The sequence below is a fragment of the Meleagris gallopavo genome, chromosome 5 (genome assembly GCF_000146605.3).
Source record: "Meleagris gallopavo isolate NT-WF06-2002-E0010 breed Aviagen turkey brand Nicholas breeding stock chromosome 5, Turkey_5.1, whole genome shotgun sequence".
NCBI lineage: Eukaryota > Metazoa > Chordata > Aves > Galliformes > Phasianidae > Meleagris > Meleagris gallopavo.
Genome location: NC_015015.2, coordinates 26945476 through 26964955, shown reverse-complemented (window position 1 = coordinate 26964955; position 19480 = coordinate 26945476). Strand labels below are relative to the sequence as shown.

Genomic DNA, 19480 nt, shown 5'->3' with positions numbered 1-19480 from the left:
AGTCACCATAGTTTTTCTTTATACTCTGGTAATTGTATTTTAGAATAATCTGTCCTCCCACTTCATCTTGGTTCTCAAAATATTGTAGAAGTGAATTGTTATAATAAATTTTTATAACATAAAATTAGGCTTTTGTTCAGAAGTCTTCTGTCTATGCCAGTAGAGGTAAGGTGGTTCTGCACCTATTGGAACCAAATGTAAAATGTTGTCCTGATTGGATTGACAACTTGGAGAAAATGTAGTAAGTAGTAATGTAGTCCATGTATTAGTATCCACTAATATTTTGGCCTAAACATCATTGAAACTGGAAGATACAAAAACTGTCTTTGCAAAAAAAAAGGAAAAAAAGCTGCAACAGCAACAAAAGCATGGCAAAAACCCACATAACCACGCCATCTCTTTTTATGGAGGTAGGCAGTTGAAACTGGAGAAACCATTGTCTGGTGTGAGGGAGCTTAGCAGGAGGTTTTTGGTGTATGGAAGATGGCTATGAAGAAAAATGACAGTGTGGTGAGTCTGTGAGAAGCTAAAGAGAGACTTGAAATGTCTGCAGCTTGATGTCAGTGCTGGCTGGAAAGTGTGTAGGACAGCAAGGAACAAGGGTGTTCAAAGAAACAAGGTTTTATAACAGCATTTGCAAATCAACTGAGTTGCCTGGAAGAACCTGGACTCCCATGTCAATAAGGCAGTGTCCTAGACCCCAAGATCTAGTCCCTTGAAGTGGTGATCTAGACTTAGTGTCCAAGTCACGAGTGATCCAAGTGAAATGCTAACCTCAAGGTGTGAATCTGGCTACTTTATGCAGCAAAAACTCAATCAAAACATTATTATTACTATCAACACTGTTATCTTGTTAACTATATGTTGCACTGAAAAATGCTCTTGCTGTTCTAGTAGCTGCTCTGACATGATGGATGGTGCTGTATAGATAATATGTAGATGAAGGAAGCCACTGGAGAGAGCTGAGCAAACAAGTGTCTCAAAATAATAAACTAAACTTAATTAAATGTCACAAACAACATCAAAATACACATAAAACCAGAACTCCAATCCCCTCCAAGAAACAGCAAAACCAACCAACCAACCAAAAAAACCCCTCCAGCTAGTAGAAAAGGGAATGTTGTTGAGTTAAAACCAGACGGTAACGCTGCAAGACAGTAATGCAGCATTTGTGTCCCTAGCCATGTGTTGGTTTCCTTTATTGCAGTAAAGGCTGAACTAAATTCCTGGCCAGAGAGACCTGTGTGAAAGAACTACCGAACTGTGAAATTCTGCATCTGGCTTGGCTTTCTTCATCAGGAAAAAGACCCAACTATTACAGCAGCCAAATTAATCTGTAAATCTTTGTCACCAGTGTAACTGATTTCATTGACCAGAACCTTTAAGCCATTACACAGGGCTCTGTAGACTACTGGAACTTCTGTATTCTCAAAGGTAAACAGGAAGGCTCTGTGAAAAGGAAAGCCAAGGCAAGGAGGCAAAAACTTCAGGTTACCTAGCAGTGGAATTTGTGTCTAGGCCTGTGCCCCTATGCCTTGGCTTTAGTTCCATCCACTAAACTGCAGTGTGTCCCTCTTCAAAGTTTCAGCTTTGCGCTGTGAGGAGGTACTGTTGCTACAGCCGTGGCATGTGTTGTGGCTGACTTTGTGGCACCAGGTAGGAACTGGAGTTCTGGTCTCCAAGCCTCTTTGAGCATCTGTCACAACTTCTGGCGTCCACTATCACAGGGGAAAGATCAAAAGTGTTATGAGAGGGTTTGCTTTCCCCCTACAACCCTTTTAAAAAAAAAACAAAAAAAAACACCAAACCTTAGTATTTTTATTGCTATAAAACAAAGAAGGGTCTTTCTGTATGACCGAGGAATATAGATAAGGGACAATCTATAGTCTTGTATTTCTCATTCAAAAGCAGCAAGATGTACAGAGGCAAGTCTGAGGTATAGCAGGGTTTGGGGGGGGAGGGAGGTGGGGGGCGGTGGGCTCTAGGCTTTTTTAATGAGTATTTTATTTTTAAATTGTTATACTATGGGGTTTTGCTTATGTGTTTTATAATCTCTTTTAGTCAATGAAAGGAATGGTTTTTCATCTCTTCTTGAATTTTTCTCACATCTGGAGCTACAAATAGATCTTATCTTAGCAGGACCTACTCTAGCCTTATTATCTACTTTTTCAGCTGGGTATTTTGACTGGCCTGTACTTCAGTTCCAGCAGCTACAGTGGAAGTGTCCAAGGGCAGTAGTATTTCAGAGGATGAGAATTCTTCTTACACGCTTTTTCTGAACACTCGTTGCCAGCTATGAGAGGACCTTGGTTTTCAAACCTTTTTTCCAAGCCTGGTTTGTTTCAGTTTAGTGTTGTTTACAATGTATGGGTTTTGAATGAGGAGCCAGAAAAACAGAAAGGAAGACTTTGTGTTTGCTACAAGGTATATTTTTGACAATTTCCTGATACATTCTGTTAGGCAATTTGCAAATTTATATCCTTGGAGTTGCTTGGAGCTGTTGGTAGGTACTGGGAAAATGGAACTATAAAACAAACACTTTGAAGCTATTATGTCTGTATAATGAAACAACCTTCTCAAGAGGGAGAACTGGAAACATGAGTTCTTTTATATGCTATGTTTGTAAGTGTTATACTAAGTTGCAGTTTACTTTATGACATGCCATTTGACCCCAAGCAGAATCTGAGTGTGTGGAATGTGTGGGACTGAGCTCTGCAAGAATTGATTGGCTTCTGTGACTTGTAAATCAAAGCACCGGCAGCATCCCATCAGACCTTGGTGCCTTTAGCTGTTCAGACTTAGGTCATGTAAGTTACCAGTAGCTTCACTGAGTTATTTTCCTTCTTTCCAAATATTCTCCAGTTACTTGCATTGCTACTATATAGCGTAGCCCAGGTACCAAGTAGCTGCTGAGTTTCAGAGCAGGTTATACAGGGCCTGACACCACCTTTCCTACTGCCACCTTGTGAGTACTTAGGTTGCCCAACACTGTTAAAAGATTGGGCAATTTACAAAGGTGTGTCATAGATGACTCTTGTCAAGAGAAGAAAATTCTTCGTTTATTTTGAAGCTTGGTTCTTCAACTTCATTCTTAGAGCTTTTTGAATTATAGTCTAGTCTAGTTTGAGATTCAGCTAAGCAATGTTCGGAAATCAAGATGAGAATGGTTCAACTTGTAGTGTAGCTGGGAGGCTATAGGGCACTCATCTTTGGGAAAGCTAGGTTTGCCACGTGTAGTACTTCAGTCACTCTGTAGTCGAGGTGCCTCCAGCTTTGAATGGAATGACCTGAGGAGTGTCCCAGTGGGGCTATTTTTGCTTTCCTGCCAGACTGTGCAGAGAACTTGCTTGCGATATTGAGCTCCTGTAAAGCCTGTAGAAAACATGACCTAATATTTACAACTAAGCTAACCACATCTAGGGTGAAAATATGAAGTGTGCTTGAGAGGCTTTCCAGTGAGACAGGACTAATAACTCTTTACAGTTCTACCCAGCCAATGGTAAATGATTTGAATGCCTGTTCTGACAAGTCCCCTGGCAGAGATGAGTCATTCCTAGAGGATAAACAGATCTGCCCAGATATTAGATTCTGATTTGTTCAGTGGTCCTGAGCAGATCCAAAAGTCAGAAGAAAAATGGCTCGGCAGAATCACAAAGTATTCTCCAGTGTTCCTTGATGTTTAAAAAACAAAACAACCTTGAAGTTTCATGATTGCTCTCCTTTACCCACCACACCATAGCAAAGCTAGACCTAATGCAGAGAGGAACTTGAACCATTTCAGCCACCTAAGGCTTTGGGCTTTCCTGTTAGGCTTCCACGCAGATTAAAGTAGAACAACACAGCACAAAGCAGTCTCTTGTGTGCATGCCATTACTAGATCTGCCTTGGCCAAAATTCCATATTAGTACTTTTTGGATAGGCTGAGTCAGAGGCAACAGCTGCTGCTGCTGAAAGGATGAAAAATGAATCTGCTGCAAAAGGCTGATTAGTGAACGAAGGAGGCCTACCAGGACAGAGCTTTAAAGTTACTTGGCTAGCGTAGGGATCTTCTCATGCAAGCATAGGAAGACAGGGCTTCTTTCTAAACTCTAAAATTCTGGGTTTCCGCCCTCTCTCTGGTAAGGACTACCTCATTCAGTGCCAACTCACAAAATGAGCTGTGGCAGAATTGGGGTTAGAAGGAAGGCCTGGGTAAGGAGAAGCCCAGTGTTGTGTATTGTAGGTTAGCAGTAACTTCCTGAATTTCACCCTGTGGTGAAAGGAGAGCAGTGTAGTCCTACAACTGCTAGTGTTACCAGCCATGTGCCGTATTTCATCTGGAGTGTCTCCTGAGGCTAAAATGCAGGTCTCTTGTCACTTGCTAGTTGAGATGAGTTTTGCTTTGCTGTGTTGTTAAGGTATGTTCCCTTCAAAGAACTGTCCACTGAGCATCAATAATGGGATTTATTTATCAGTCAGACCAGTCAGCACAAATCAGTTGTCTCAGCAGTCTCAGAATCTAGTCCTCAAAATCAGCATGAGCAGGCGGCAGTTACCTTCTTTTCTAGGTTATCATCTCTCATTGGTTCTGCAGGTGGTTTTCCTGACACCAGATCCCATAGCGTTTGTCAGGCATTTATCCTAAGAAGACACCATTGGGTTATTGCTATACCCAAATGGAAAACTCAGGTGGGAACTGCCATGGAAACAGTGGGGTAAATGTGCAGATTATGTCTGAATTATGAGCAATTTTTAGGTTTGTACATTTCTGGAAGGAAATAAGCAGGGACCAAGTGAGAAAGCAAGGCTGTGGGAAGATCTAAGGTGGAGTTTAAAATTAGCCCCAGTAATCGAGGACAGTGGATATTACATGGCTTCAAGTACCATGTTAATGCCTTTTCTACTAAATCGCCTCTGCACAATAGGTGCCATTACTGCCTGTTCCCTTTTTGAAAGGGAATTTTGACAATTCTGTTATCTTTTTTAAATAATGTTTTTCTTGTTGCAGTGTAAAACAATATTTAGAATTGAGCTGCCAATGAGAGAAAAGGAGATACCTGGCAAGTTAACTGCCCCTGCCCAGTGTAGTGAACACTTCTGTGCTCCTCACATTTCGTAGTGAAATTTCTTAGAGCTTCACTCTAAAGCATGTGTAGCTTTCTTAGGGGCTCCCCTCAATCAAGAAAGAAAGGAAAGAAAATAGAAACTGGCTGGGTGTTTCTCATGCAATTGTGAGGGTTGAGGTTTCAAGAGCAAAATCCTGGATTCTGCTGATTGTATAAGGTTGTTACAACACTTCCTTAATTTCCTTCTCCTAACATGTGGCAGTAATTATAGGGTGGCTGGAAGAAGGCATGGGGAGGCCAGAAGTGGCCTTGGAAAACTTGAAAAAAAGAAATGCGTGTCACTTGGAAATCTCCATTGTGCCACTGGGAGAGCAGATTTCTTTGTTAGTCTGACTGTTCAGAGCCACTGTGCTGCTGACTCCAACTGTGCCCCACCTGCAAGTTGTTGCCAACTGGATCTTCTTTTAGCCCTGGATTTCATCCTATTTTATCTGGCCTAGCATGCAATGAAGTCTGTGCCCGTGTTTCGGAGGGAGAAAGGAATTTGAAAGACACAAAATAATTCTTTATCTGCTTGGATTTTACTGAGGGAGTTGTCTAAATTATGTAGAACTGTCCAAGGGGCAAACATAGAAAGCTGCATTTTGTATCGAGACAGTCTGTAGCAGCCTCGAAGCACCAGTGGAAGCTTCATATAGCCTAAACATTTTGACTCTAGTAGAATGTAAATAGAATTTGCATTTGAGATCAAGATTTGATGCCAATAGTGCTCTTTTTAGGAGAGAGAGAAGCCACTGGAAAAATATAATCATATTTATAATGGAAAGGAAGACAAGACCCATAATTAATGTGGCATTAGCAGGCTTCCTCCATGGTTGACTAATCACAGCTGAGTGTTAATAAGCATAGAGTTTTTTTAAATACTGTTGTAACATGTTAATTAAGATAATTTGGCTCCATGTGTCCCTTGAGTTACCAGATGGTGACTGCATTGGTGGAAGGCTGCAATTAGTCTTTTGTTTCTTCCTTTTTTCTCCCCCTGCCCTGAAGAAAAGGCATTTGGGCAACAGGGAAGGAAGAAGAGGGGAAAAAAAGTAAAAGGCAACTTTAGCATATTTGGGATGGCTGTGTGAGTGCTTGTGTCTAATTGTATAGATGTGTGGCTGTATGATTATGTATACGTACATGTATATGGATAATCTCTTTGCTTTGTTTCTTTCTCATTTACCCACGTTACGACATTAAGAAAAATAAGCCTCCTCTTCAGAGTATGTCCTTGATAGGGAAACTGTATTGTCCCAGTAAAGGTTCCTGTCATGCTCAGTTTGATATTCTATCACTGACTTAGGGTAAGCAGCATGTGGGGCTGGTAAAGACAGAGAGCTGATTTTTCAGTGAGCTTTGGCCTCTGCTCAATGCACTGAGCCCAAAGGAGAGTTATGTTTTGCAGTGTGTTTTTAGGAAGGCTTAAAATATTTTAGGGACAGGGTTGAGTAGAAATGCGTGTGCTCACAATAGAGGCTTTTTATTGACTTCTGCTTCCTGTAAGTAGCATATAAAGGGGTTCTTTAGCCTCAGCTGTTGTGACTGGGCTCCGACAGCAGCTGCTGTCTCGGGTTTGCCCCTCTGGGAAATGACCCATCTGCTCATGTGCTAGAGAAAGCCAGTGTGCTGGAAAGGAGAAAGTTCAAAATCTGTTGCCCTGGTTCCTGGCCTCATCTCTGTCAGAAAAATTGCAGATCAATGGAAGTCTTGGCCATCTGATTGTCTGTCTTTTATAGTGCGAATGTTTAGCCTCCAGCTAGAAATGCCACTATTTCTGGTGGGCAGAGGCTAGCTTCAGCCTGGGTCTCTTTTCAGGTGTTGTATCTGTAGCTTCTATGTGTATAGCTAAAACATGCAGGCTAGCACACTTATGAGCAATGAGGAAAAAAACTCTTGAGGTCAGCAGAGCATGTTTCATCTCTACCTGGAAGACCTATCCATTTGTTAGGGCAGAGGCTTTCTAATAACACGCAATTGTCTACTGCAGTTGAAGTTAATTTTTCTTGGGCTAAAAACTCCCCAAAATGCTGGATGTTGGAAAGGGGTTGCATCACAAATACAAGTCCCTGAGTGCGACCACAGAGCAGATCATTGCCATGCTTCTCAGAGCCAGCCTGCCGGGAGAAACTCCAGCCCAGACCATGTGGCTCTCTGTGTTCAGCACAGACCTGCTGTTACCTGCAGTGACATTTATCCATGAAACTCTTGATGAGCCATTTCCTGGCCTAGTATTGGTATTAATCTGAACACCTGGAGAACAGTGCTGGAGCAGCAAGTGTGTAAGGGGAAACTGCTGAAAGCTTTTCAGTGCATCCAGACAAACATGACTGGATGGATACCAGAAGGTATTTAGCACTCAGAAATGGAGCTGTTCTCTGACTAGCTGGAGTGTGTGGGTGGAGGTGACTGGTTTTTGCATTTACCACCTCATGTCTTTCCTAAACACATCCCCTTGTCATTGCTTTCTCAACAAGAAGGAAAATGCAGCAGTGTAATCAAAGCCTATGTAGGTGCTTCATCTCTGCAAACCATCTGCCTGGGACACAGTTTTGCTTTGGCATAAGATGGTGTTTATTGACGTAGCTAGCTGTAAAAAGGGTATAATTGATGCAGGCTTGCTTCTTGCTAAAATGAAGCTGCTTCTTTAAGAAGAGGGTTCTGCAAGTTTTTTCTGCTATTTATAGGCTAGTTTTTGTGCTTTTTAAGTTCATCACATTGTGAGGTATGGGTCTGCCCTACCATAGTGATGGGAAGATAGTGGGAAAGTATGAAACAATCACTTATCCAGGAGGGGGAAAAAAAGGCTTTTAAAAACCAACAGGTTTTGACTTGCATGAGAACTTGCAGTTTGTTCTGTTAGGTATCAGCTGAGGCGCTGCAGTCTGTCTGCAGACTCTGGGAGGCCTATTGCCTTTGTTGTTGCTCAAGAAGCTGCTAAGTGAGCTTGGCAACTCTGGCTGGTTACCCTACTGCTGTGGCTAAGGACAGCAGTGACACTATTATCTGGTTGGGTCACATTCATGCTTCTCTGAATACCAGTGACAGAGGTTGGGAATGCATCCAATAAATAAAGAGATCCAGGAACAGGCAAAGGGTGGGTTAAATTGTTTCCTTATTGGCTTACCAAACAACCGGGAGATTAGTGCAGAGGTCAGGTAGTGCCTGCTGGTGATAATTGAAACTCTGAAAAGAGAGAAAACAATGTCTCTTTTGCAAATAGCAAGTACAGCCAGAGCTCTTGCTAGCAAATTCATTCAGAGGCTTCCTAAGGCGAAACTAATGTTTGGTGCCACTCCTGAGTAGGATCCATGGGCAGCACTCTGTTTGAATTACCAGACCCTCCACAAGCCAAAACCAGCACTATTGCTGCTCTCTGACTTGCACTCCCAGCCCTCCATCTTGCTGGCTGCATCAGGCTGTCACATTTGTGTTGTAAAAAAAAGTATTCTGTAAAAAAGGCGGCTTGTGGATGAACTTAAATAATAATTGTAAGAAAAAAAGAAAAGCTATTGCTGCAGGCCAATTCAGGGCACTAACTGAAGAGAAACAGTGAACTTGGCTCTATTATTATATATATAACATTATCGATTAAACTTGAACCTCAGGTCTGGGGTGCTGGAAAAGGGCAGTGTCGGCAGAAGGCTTCAGCTGGTGTTTCTGACCACCCGTTTAACTGGAAGGACCCAGGTTGAGAGGAGTAGAGGAGGATTACTCTCAAGAGTGCCCTAGAGACGGGAGCTTTTGAAGATCCTTGCCAGAAGCGAGTAACAGCTTTTGCAGTTCCTTCTGTCTTACTGAAATGATGGGGACACACAAATTATCCAACTTGAAAATCAGAGGCCTCTACAGCAGGGACAAGTAATTGGATGATATCCCTATCTTGTATTTATTTTGGATGCCTTTCTAGAAGTGCAGTTTCTATAGCTAGTGGAGAGTCCTGCCTGAGAGAATAACAATGGCCCTGTTTCAGAGAACCAGAGGCTTGTGGACAGGCGCTTCCTGCTGCTGCAGTATTTGCTGTAGCAAATAAGGTAAATAGGCAGAGGCAGAGACTGAGGCCAGGAGGGAAACTCATCTGTGTGACAGGAGATATAAACAGAGACAAAAAGGGAAGGCAATCTTCCTTAAGCTGCTCAATGAAAATCCCACTGTAGGAAAGCCAGTATAACACAAGAAAGTTAGCATAAGGCTTCTGAGAGAGATAATAGCAGCATGAAGCAAATCATACCGTCTCTAGTACAGGAACAGTTTTTAAATGGGTGCTTCTGTGTTCTCCTTCACAAAGCTGTTTACTCGCCAGGTTGGACACTTAGGCACTGGTATGAAACAGCCACAACAGGTCTAGCCAGACTGTCCGGGGGAGTATGCATCTTGTTAGACCAGGAGAGTGGTTTTTGTCTGTAGGATGTTTTTCCTCTGAGTCTTGATAACATCAGTTAAATGGAGTAAATCTTGAAGATGAGGAAAAAGAATAACAGCTTAGCATCTTCTGGTCTACCTATGGAAGGCCAGGAGATGCTGACAGATCTGAGCTGGGCACTTGTTAAAGGAGCCAGCTGAAGAGTTGTCTTCTACCCTGGCAGTGGGGTTTCATTTTGCTTGGTATCAAGGGGGTGGGGAACTGCAGCATATGAATCTGAAGTCTGGGCAGCAATCCCAGCCACCTTTCTTAAGAAAAGGAATAGCCTCCTGCTGGAGATTGCAGAAATCACATAATTTCCCCCCATGCTGTTTCCGAAATGCTTCTTGATGGGCTGGTTAGCATTCTAAGATGCCGCTATGAGGGCTGTCAAACATGCTGGAACACACATGTAGTCTGTGAGGAGCTGACATGAGGCCCAGTCCTGCTTACTCTTAAAGTTACTGGAATTTGGACTGAATGTAATATGAACAGTAACTTTGATTTGTCAAAACTGTTCCTGTCCTATCTTTAGTGATTTTTGTGCCTTGCTGTGGAGAAGTATAATAAATTTTACTATGTTCAGTGCATAACATCCCTTTGTTGAGCAATATTTTCCCAATCTGTCCACCCACATAAGGTGAGCAATGCAGTGGTTTGTTATCGCTTAGTTACAAACCTAGTTACGCACTCCAGCAGGTGATGATTAGTATTTGTCTTCTTGTAAGAATGTATTGCATTGAGGAGGGTTTGGTTTTCATCATCTCTGCGAGGTCAGACTACTCAGCAAAGGAGGTGAGTGGCTGAAATACAATTTGAGTGTTTGGTGCAGAAAGAGATGTAAGACCCCTGCTAGGATCTAAGAGGTGATCCTTGTAAAAAGAAACGAAAAGAGTGCAAAGAACCACAGCTCTGGTGAGATGCCTTTATCAACGCTGCCGTAGTATACTGAGTCTGCGCTAAGCAGGTCAGTACTGTGGAGCTTTCATACATCTGTGGTAATAGTCATATTTAAGTATATTTTAGTTTTATATTGTATGTGTAAGTGGACTGTATTGCATTTGTTCCTTAACACAATGGTCTGATCATGCGTGGATTTGGGAAAACTGCTCATCTCTGAATTCTGCTCTTAGAGATCAGGGCTCAGCTGTGCCTCTCCTGTGTTTTGAATACATTACCCCCTCACTCTGTCATCCCACAAAGTTATTTTCTTGAATCTGTCGTGTTGTCCGTGTTTGGTTCTGTGTAGCGTTTAAGTTGTTAGAAGCACTTTGTAGTGCTGTCTCTGGTCAGAGTCCAGGACTATGGCTCGGCTTCAGCGCAGCCAAGCTGTGGAAGATCCATTTCATTCTCTGGTGATTGGGTTAATCAGTTTGGCCTTCTGACGTCTTTTTTTGGTCTCCCAAATGAAGCCGTATTCCAACCCATCACAGCTGCCTGCAAGTCTGATCTAAGAGGAAGCAAGTGGGTATTGTTGAAGCCATGAGTGAGGAAGCCTGTGAAGGTACCGGTGCGATGACACTGCTTGTAGCTCAACAGAAAAGCAGTTCCTTGCAGCACAACACAACACTGCTTGTTGCCAAGTTGCTTGCTGTTATCCAAAGAACATATATGCAGTTAATGCTTCCTTCAAGGAGGATGGTATTTTCTCATGTGACGTAGACACAGAAATGGTGCTTACCATTTGATTTGATAGGAAGCTGGATGGAGGCTCATACTGGCATAGTATTCTTTTCATTCATGTATTAAAATCTTGTCTTTCATTTTTGTGGGCAATATATTAAATACCTAATATTTTGGAATGGCATCTGCAGAAACTTCAGTACGTGATTTTATTTCTGTCCATCAATCTGGAAGTGACAGTCGCTTTATCTCTGAACAGAGTTCAGTGGTGCGGAAAACGTTTGGTCTTTTCATCAGTTATCTCCTGCCTGCTTTCCAGCCCTGTGTGTTGGTAGAGAACCAGCTCTCAGGAGAGGTTAAACGTCAGTACCTCTTAGAAACTGGGCCTCGGGGAGTAGAGCTCTCCCTTCTTTGTGCAAAAGACTGTGATGTTCAAAACCACTGTCCCCTTGCATCCTCAGATCATGACAAATGATGGTGCTGAGAACAATTGCAAGCTTCTTAACTTGTCTTTGTTTTTCCTCAGTGCCTGGCACATGTGTTTGTTTCGGGAAGTCTCATGAACTCTGGGGTACTTCCGAGAACCCTGTGTTTCAGGGAGAGAGGTGATGACGCTCCTCTGTGTTTCTTTGTATTTCAAATAGAAGCTAATGCCATTGAGAATCTGAGCGAGTGATGTTAGGAAGTGAGTATGTGGTTACAATATCCGTTCTTAAGTGTCCCACTACTTAAGAGGAATTTTTGTAACCTTTTGGGAAGCTTCAATGTACCCACCGTGTGCTTCCTGCCTTTGAAAACTTGCCAAGAGTGTATCTGCGTATGCTGCTTTTGCAGAGTCCTTTGAAACGTGCCCTGTCCCAGCTGGGGCTGAAATACTGAAAAATTCTCCTCCGTTGCTTGGTTGGTGTGGCTCAGAAAGCATTGGGCAGTATGCCAAAATAACGTTAGCTTGAGGCTGGGCAGCAGCATGCAAAACCTCAGCGAAGGTTGAAAGCACGTAGGCTGGGAATGGGAGCTGGCGGAAGGACTGGGGCAGGTTCCCTGCTCCCAAACCTTGCACTGCCCCTTCACAGCATGGCCACGCTCCAGGCTGCTGATAGACTGCTCTTCCCTTCTGCCTGTGTCCTCCATCCATGTGTGTGGCCAGGAGAGGCCTGTTCTGTTGGAGTGAAGGTGTCTTTTTTTGAAGTGTTTGTGGTGTTCTTTGGTGTTAGATGCCCTCAGGGAGAGTTAGGAGGAAAAGGGGGTGATTGATTCTGAAGCACTCATGGATGAGGACAGCTCTAGGTCAAGGGGCTGAGCACATAATGAGCAGCTGCCCCTCTCCTTGCTGCTGAGCAGCCTGTGGAGGTGGTGGGGAGCAGACCGGTCTGCAGTGGCATAGCTGCAGATCTGATCCTAAAGCACCTGCACAACAAAGCCAAATTAAGGTCCCATGGGATTGCTTATGCCATGGTATTTGCAGGCCTTTGAGAGTTCCACTACGGTTCGTGAGTGCCTTTTTGGTTGCTAGCTTATTTTTGCAGATAACTCAGTACACATGGGTGACAGAGGGAGTTCTGGCTGCAACTGGAGAGCAGAGACCATGTGAATGCTACTGAGAAATAGCAAGCTTCCTTTGCTGGGTTGGGCTGAGCTGGTCGCTCCTCAGCCCTCTGAACAGCAGCTCTCTGGCTCTACCAGCTTACGATTTGATTTTAGGGTTCTCAACAGAATCTATTGCTCTGTGTGACCCTCTACAGCACCCAAAGGGGCAGGCTTCCTGCAGGGAGCTGTGCTAGCCATGTCTCCATATCTCATCTGCTGACTAACGAAGGTCTTAAAGCAGAGCGGCCAGCAGCCCATAGGGCTCCTCCGGAAATGGGAAACTTGTGTGCATGTGTGGGAAAGTTTCTGCTGGAGTGAGGCAGCGTGGCAAGGGGCTCAGATGGCCCCTAAGCAATTCCAGATGCCTACTATGGCATCAGAGATGTGGGGAAGCTGTCCCTGCTGCTGTGGCAACGGAGGTTTTTCCCACAGCTCTTTGCCATTGCTTGGAGAGGTACTTGCTGTATGGTTGAGAATATTTCTAGTGCTTAAATGGGTCCTTGCAATTTAACAGAAAGCACCTCTGTCCTGTAGAAGTGCTTAGATGTGAAATGTGTGGTGAGTCTGTCACTCGGCTGCATTGGATGGGCTTTCAGTGAAACCATGTTTTAGCTGTGTAAGGCAAAGGGTTAAAACCTTGGTTACAACATTGGAAATGGTCACAGAAAAGAAAAATAAACTTAGAAGCTGCAAATCAGTGTTCAGGAGGGACAGGACAGTGGCTTCTCTGAAGCTTATTTAAGAATAAATCCCTTTGAGAACAAAGTCTTATTGAAAGGCTGTTTCTTAGACCCCTGTTAACCTTTTCTCTCAAAAAGTAAATTGAATTGCAGTTATAAAGCTGGCAGAACTCATACCACAGGGCTTTTGGCTTCACTCAGCACTTCATCTTGGGTTTTACTGGCATTTACAAGGCATTGCCTATGATGCATCCACACATGTGATTAGGCTCAAGGGTCACTTGCACTGCAGCAACGTAGCAGATTTTTCTGCAGTGGAACATACCTCCAAAGTTTTCTCACTCTTCTTAGGCCTTGCACAAAACCCAGTTAACTGAAGCTTGCCCAGTTGGTTTCTCACATGCAAGGATTAGGGGCAAGCCTGGATAACTGCACTGTGGTAGAATAGAGTTGGTGGGTTGCTTGGTTCTCCATGCCCCAAAATACATTTGGAAGGACGTTTCATGTACTTTCTTTTGCGAAGCTTGAGAAGTTGATCCAATTTTACAGATTCCTCCCTTATAGTCAGGTGGGTGTGTGGCAAGAAGGTTTATTAAGGCAATCATCAAGAGCTACAATCATCAAGAGCTGCCAAAGGAGATGAAATTCTGAGAAGCACAAACCTCCTGTTTCTAGTGCAGTTTCCTCATTTATAGTTGGTTTTTATTTGAATAACTATTGAAAATTCTAAGAGAAACATTCTCACACTTAGTATGTCTGTATCTATTAGGATAGGGGAGATACAAAGAGAAATGCAAAGTACTTTCAGCGCTGCAGACTTCATGTAGATAAATGAGTGGTTTATGTTAAAAATATCTTTGTAACTAATTGCTTTTTTAAAATAGGCTAGAAAATGTGGTTCTAGTGCAGAACGATATGTAAAATCAGGGATTTTAACTTCTGGGTCAGCTCTGTACCTTGACACTGTATCTGTAGTACAAGGTCTTCACATTCCTCATTCATTTCAGAAGAAGGTCTTGCCCTTCTTCCATATGAGGCTTGGAAGGCTAATCAGAGATCCTGGCTGTTCGCTTCAACCCCAGTCACTCGTGAAACTGCTGTGGGGAAAAGGTAACATCAAGGATTTTCTGGGCCTCTCTTATGCAGAATTCCCGTTGGAACAAACTTAAATGTCACTGTGTGAAAATATCATCCGTTCATTGCCTGTCAAATAGGTTGTATGGTTGGGATAATAAGCTGTGCTTAGCAGTCACAAAAGACATATCAGAGGTGAAACTAAGCAGTATCTTTTGCTGTTGTGTGACAGTCTTTCTTCTTGTTTTCAGTAGTTTCTTCTCAATTTAGTGAGTGTTCTTAGGTGGAAGTTAATCTATGTGCAATATGCAGCAGACATTTTCCTCTGAGACAACTACTACAATGTTTTCTCTCTTTTCCAGATTGTCCCCAGCCACCGCAACCTGAGAATGGAGGCTACAAATGCCACCCTAGTCCCTGCAATGACCCTCTGACTTCAGGCAGTGTCATAGAGTATCTGTGTGTTGAAGGCTACATGCTGAAAGGAGACTATAAATACCTGACCTGTAAGAATGGAGAGTGGAACCCTGCCATGGAAGTTAGCTGCAGACTCAGCCCGGGTGAGCGCTCACTTTATTCAGCGGGACTTTCAGAATTACACTGTCCTTAACACTGGCTTTTCAGATTCACTTTAGACAGTGCTGTGCTGAAGCAACCCATACTGCTGTGCCTACTGCTCCAGCAGTTTTCTAAATGCAGCTCACAGTCATAGCTCTTTATCAGAAATGCCTCTTGTGTAGCTACCCATCAGGTGCTAACTCAGGAGTCCTTTCTACAAAGAGAAAGCCTATGGAAAGTAGTATAAAGCCAGGTTACTTGTTACTTAGGTGAACTCTTACTTTGACAGCTCTCATCCCAGAAACAGGCAAGGCCTTGAAACTGAAGCATTTTTCCTGTCTCCATTTTTGCTCCTGATGGGTTTTTACAGTGCATCTTCCTCAGTGGTGTACCCTTCTGTCCACATGTATATGCATGCCAGTACACAGACCTGATCTCCTTCTTTGCAAATTAACTAACTATTGGCCTCCTGTGGCAGAGAGCTTCATGGTGCTACTTTATACTGTACTGGCAGGAAAAGACATTGCTGACAAATGGTGTCTGTTTCTCTCCAAATGGATATGAGCAGTTTTTGTTTTATGGGTTTTTACCAGCTGAATGGGATTTCCTTGATGAAAGCATAAAGGTAGAAAGATTTGCAGGAAAACTCGTTGCTCAGCTCCTATCTGCTGCCTGCTTTTTTGCATTTAAAGCATGGGTACTGGATAAAGAGAAAATCCTTCTGCTCTTCAAGTTTGGCCTGCTGTTAGAATTTTACTGCTCAGTCATCCAGAGTCAGCAAGATGCATGCAGTCTAAGGTTATATCTTGTAATCCACAAAGCAGAATGTGTTAGCTTAATCAGAAATAGACACAAAAGCATGTTCAAGGCCCTTTTGGAGCTAGCTGCATATCTGAAAACTCTAGAACATCCTGTCCTGTGCCAAACACACTATCAGTATCTGTCACGGCCACTCCAACAGCTCCTTCCTGTGACGTATAAGAAAGTGGGACTGGAAGTTCACCAGGCAGCAACTGGATCCTGAAGAGGTTTTTCAGATTCAGCACAGGTTTCCTTTCTATGGCAATCCCCTTTCCCCTTGCTGCACCCAGGCGGCAGAAGAAAGCTTTGCAACTGGAACTCTGGATGGTGGATTGTTCCTGCACAATGGCGCTTGGTTTACTTCAGGGTTAAAGGAATTGTGTTGTGATGAGACGTAGTTCCTCAGATTTCCTTAACATCCTGTAGGTTTGGTGGCCTTAAAATGTATGGGGTTTCAAAAGCCTGGCTGAGTGATAAAGCTATTGATTTCACAGTACAGGCTTTGAAACAATTGCTCAGTCAGTTGAGGTTTAACGAACAGAAGTCATCCACAAAACAAAAAGGAGAAAGACTGTAGAAAGAAAGTGGGTAGGTCTTAAGATGATGGATGATGGGTAACATCTCTCTTGGTCCATACACAACAAATGAAATCCCTGACAATTATCAGATATTTTCAGTAGCTCTGAGCCTGTCAGCCTCGCAGCCTTTTGGCAGCTTCTTGTGAGCATCCTGCTGGAATCTGAGGTGGTGGGTGTGCTGAACTGTACCCTGTGTGGTGAGCAGTCTTGCAGAATTGTATATCAATTCTGAATGTAGAGCACTCCTGCTTGCCTACCTTCTTCCCTGTCAGTGTATTTGTAGTGCCCTGAATAATCTTGAAAATTGAAATACGTACTCAGCCTTGTTTACCAGAAGGAAAAATGTAGTAGGTGCACTTTTGACTTGGGAACGCTTCAAGCTACTTTTGAACTTGTTTCCAGAAAATTTTCAGAACAATTGAACCAATTAGTTTAATCTTAAAAGAAGATAAAATGCTGACAGTCTTTTCAAATTACCTGTTTTGGGTATACCATTCAGGCTATACCCAAGCTATAGCTTAAAAACAATGGTCCTCCAGCTTTTTTCTTCTGTTTGTGTGCTCTCTTTCCTCTTTATCTCTCTATGATAATTATTTTGCAGTTTGTCAACTGTTCACCAGAGAATATGATAAGTGTAGCAAAAAGAAATTGTGGAATTGCATAGGTAGGAATTTCCAGAAATGACAGTAATGTTTGCTGATGGGGTGCTGAGGTGTGTAGAGATCTACCAAAGGCATAAATTAAGGACAGAGAAAGCACATGTACAGGCAATTATACGCTTTAAGGAGGTGAAAGAACTAGCGTGACATTCTAGGCATGACATGCAGTGCTCAGCTATGCCAGCTCCAGGCCCTTCTCTGCCAACTCCTAATATATTTGTGCCTTGCAATGGACCTTTAAAAGTCAAAATGTTTCTTGTACAGTCACGCAGCACAGATGAGGAAAGGGCAAGGGGGGATAATGTGGACAGAGCAGAGTATGTGTACCTAATACTGAAAACTCAGTGTCTTAAAGCACCAGCTCCCTTCCTTCTCCATTTCCTGCGCTGTGTTTGTGTGAGAAAGAAATGGAATACTTCTGCATCTTAAGTAATAGCAGGCCAGGTGACTTCCACTCCCTTTCTTTGGGAAACTGTTCAATTAGTCAAGAAAATCCATTGTTTGGAACTTTTTCTATTGTTTGGCCTTAAAATATCCTGCTTTTTGTGCTAGACAATTGCTGACCTTGGTGGTGACATCAGGACTTTTTTTTGTTTAACTGGTGCTCAATCAGATGTAAATATAACATGACCCTTACCATCGCTCCCCCGCTGTCTCTATGTGACCTATGCATCCTTTTTCTGTGCGTGCCATATGTTTTTCCAGAGTGCCCTTATATGTGCATGTTTTGTTTCTTGTTGCCTTTACAGTTGATGGAGAGGGATCAGTTTAAGCTCTGAAGGATGTAACTGCTCTGCCTTGACTTTACCAGAAACTTGTGCTCTTCGTCTTTGCACCCAAGTATAACTCTGGAAAGAAGGCGACTTGAATGTTACTCGTTTCCTACAGCAGTAATTTAAGAGAGTGAATCATTTTGTGTTCCTCTTGATTTTACAGAAAAGGACTCCCCGCCAACGATTGGAGTACCTACGCTATCCATAGTAGCCTCCACAGCGAGCTCTGTTGCTCTGATTCTTCTCTTAGTTGTGCTGTTTGTTCTGTTGCAGCCAAAGCTGAAGTCGTTCCATCACAGCAGGTAAGTGTAGCTGGGGCTTAGACAGGCTCCAAGGTATTTTGTTTCTCTGCAGCAGAGAAACTCAACAAGGGGCTTGGTTTGGGCCTTCGTTTTACTTCCCTGCTTCTCTACTTCTGCCCTGTGAGTCAGGGCAGTTCCCATGAGAGGCTATTTTCAGTCAGAAACTTTGGATAGACTAGAACCTACGTTTGGATTACAGAGGGTAGATTGGTGACAAGGAGTGGCAACAGTACAGTCTAATTTCCAGGAAAGAGGAGGCAGTGTTCCTGTGTCGTATCTAAGCTATTCTTCTAATAGACTGTAGATCTACATGGCTGACTTCTTTTAGCCTGCTGCAGTGAGCTACCTGTGTGGGCAGAGGGTTGTCTGGGTTTCACAGCTTGGCTTCACTGCCTCCCTTCTGTTTTCCCAGAAATAAGGTGCCTGTATATGAATGTTCTGCCCCACACTGCTGTATTCCTCACATCACTGGCTCCTCTGCCCCATCATCCTCCAGCAGTAGTTTGAAACGCTGGCCAGCAATACCCATCTGCACTCACTTTTCTGTCATGCCATCTAATTTGTGGTTTCTTTGCCCTTTTTTTGTGGCCTTAAATGTTAAAAGTTATAATTTCCTGCCTCTTCTAGCCATGGGTAGTTACTGAAGTAGGTGTCTGGGTATATATGCATCTCCCCATGTCTGTCCACGTGGTCCTATGATCCTGAATCCTGCCAGTATTGCTGATGATGTACATGCGCGAATATGCCATGGTTGCTTGCGCACGGAGGAGAGCCCTCCTGGCCTAGGTCTGTGGATGAGAGAAGGGACCCAGCTGTAATACTGCTGCCAGCTGATGGCAAAAGTGTCATTGTGGAGTCCTTCTTCACAACAAATGAGTAATATTTCATAAATAAGAGCAGAGATGTGGCTGTCCAACACTGGGGGAGGTTCAGGGGCCAGGCACAGGAGTTTGTCCTTTTCTGCAGAAGTCTAAACCAGTATGGCAAATACAAATTCAGTCTCAGGACTCTGACCCATTGACCTAGGTTTATCCACACTGTGACAACTGAAGAGCTATCCGACCTACCTGTGCTAGCCAGCTATCTTACCAACAGCATAGGTCCCTGAGTCACGATCTTTGCCAGATTTAGCTATTGAGGCAGATGAGGTGGGAGTATAACCTTCGTCACTTTGAATTATAGCCCCAATCACGTGTATGGCAGTTCACAGTAGAGCTTCAAAGCCATGCTTGTTTAACTTTGGTAATCCAGCATTCATGTTTGTAGTGAGCATTATAATTTTGCTGTGGTGAAGGTGGGAGGCTGCTGGGGTTCTTGGTAATGAAAATATATATAAAATGTAAGTGCTCAACTTTT

General features: G+C 43.3%; 1 protein-coding gene across 5 annotated transcripts in view; it reads left to right on the top strand.

Annotated features, from left to right (window-relative positions):
* Positions 1-19480, top strand: part of SUSD6 (sushi domain containing 6) — a 78741-nt gene that overhangs the window by 52107 nt on the left and 7154 nt on the right. For all 5 annotated transcript variants that reach the window (XM_010711528.2, XM_010711526.2, XM_019615640.1 and 2 more), the window contains exons 5-6: positions 14816-15013; positions 17986-18124. In XM_010711528.2, coding sequence (XP_010709830.1) covers positions 14816-15013; positions 17986-18124 — 337 coding nt within the window. The remainder of the gene's footprint in view (positions 1-14815; positions 15014-17985; positions 18125-19480) is intronic.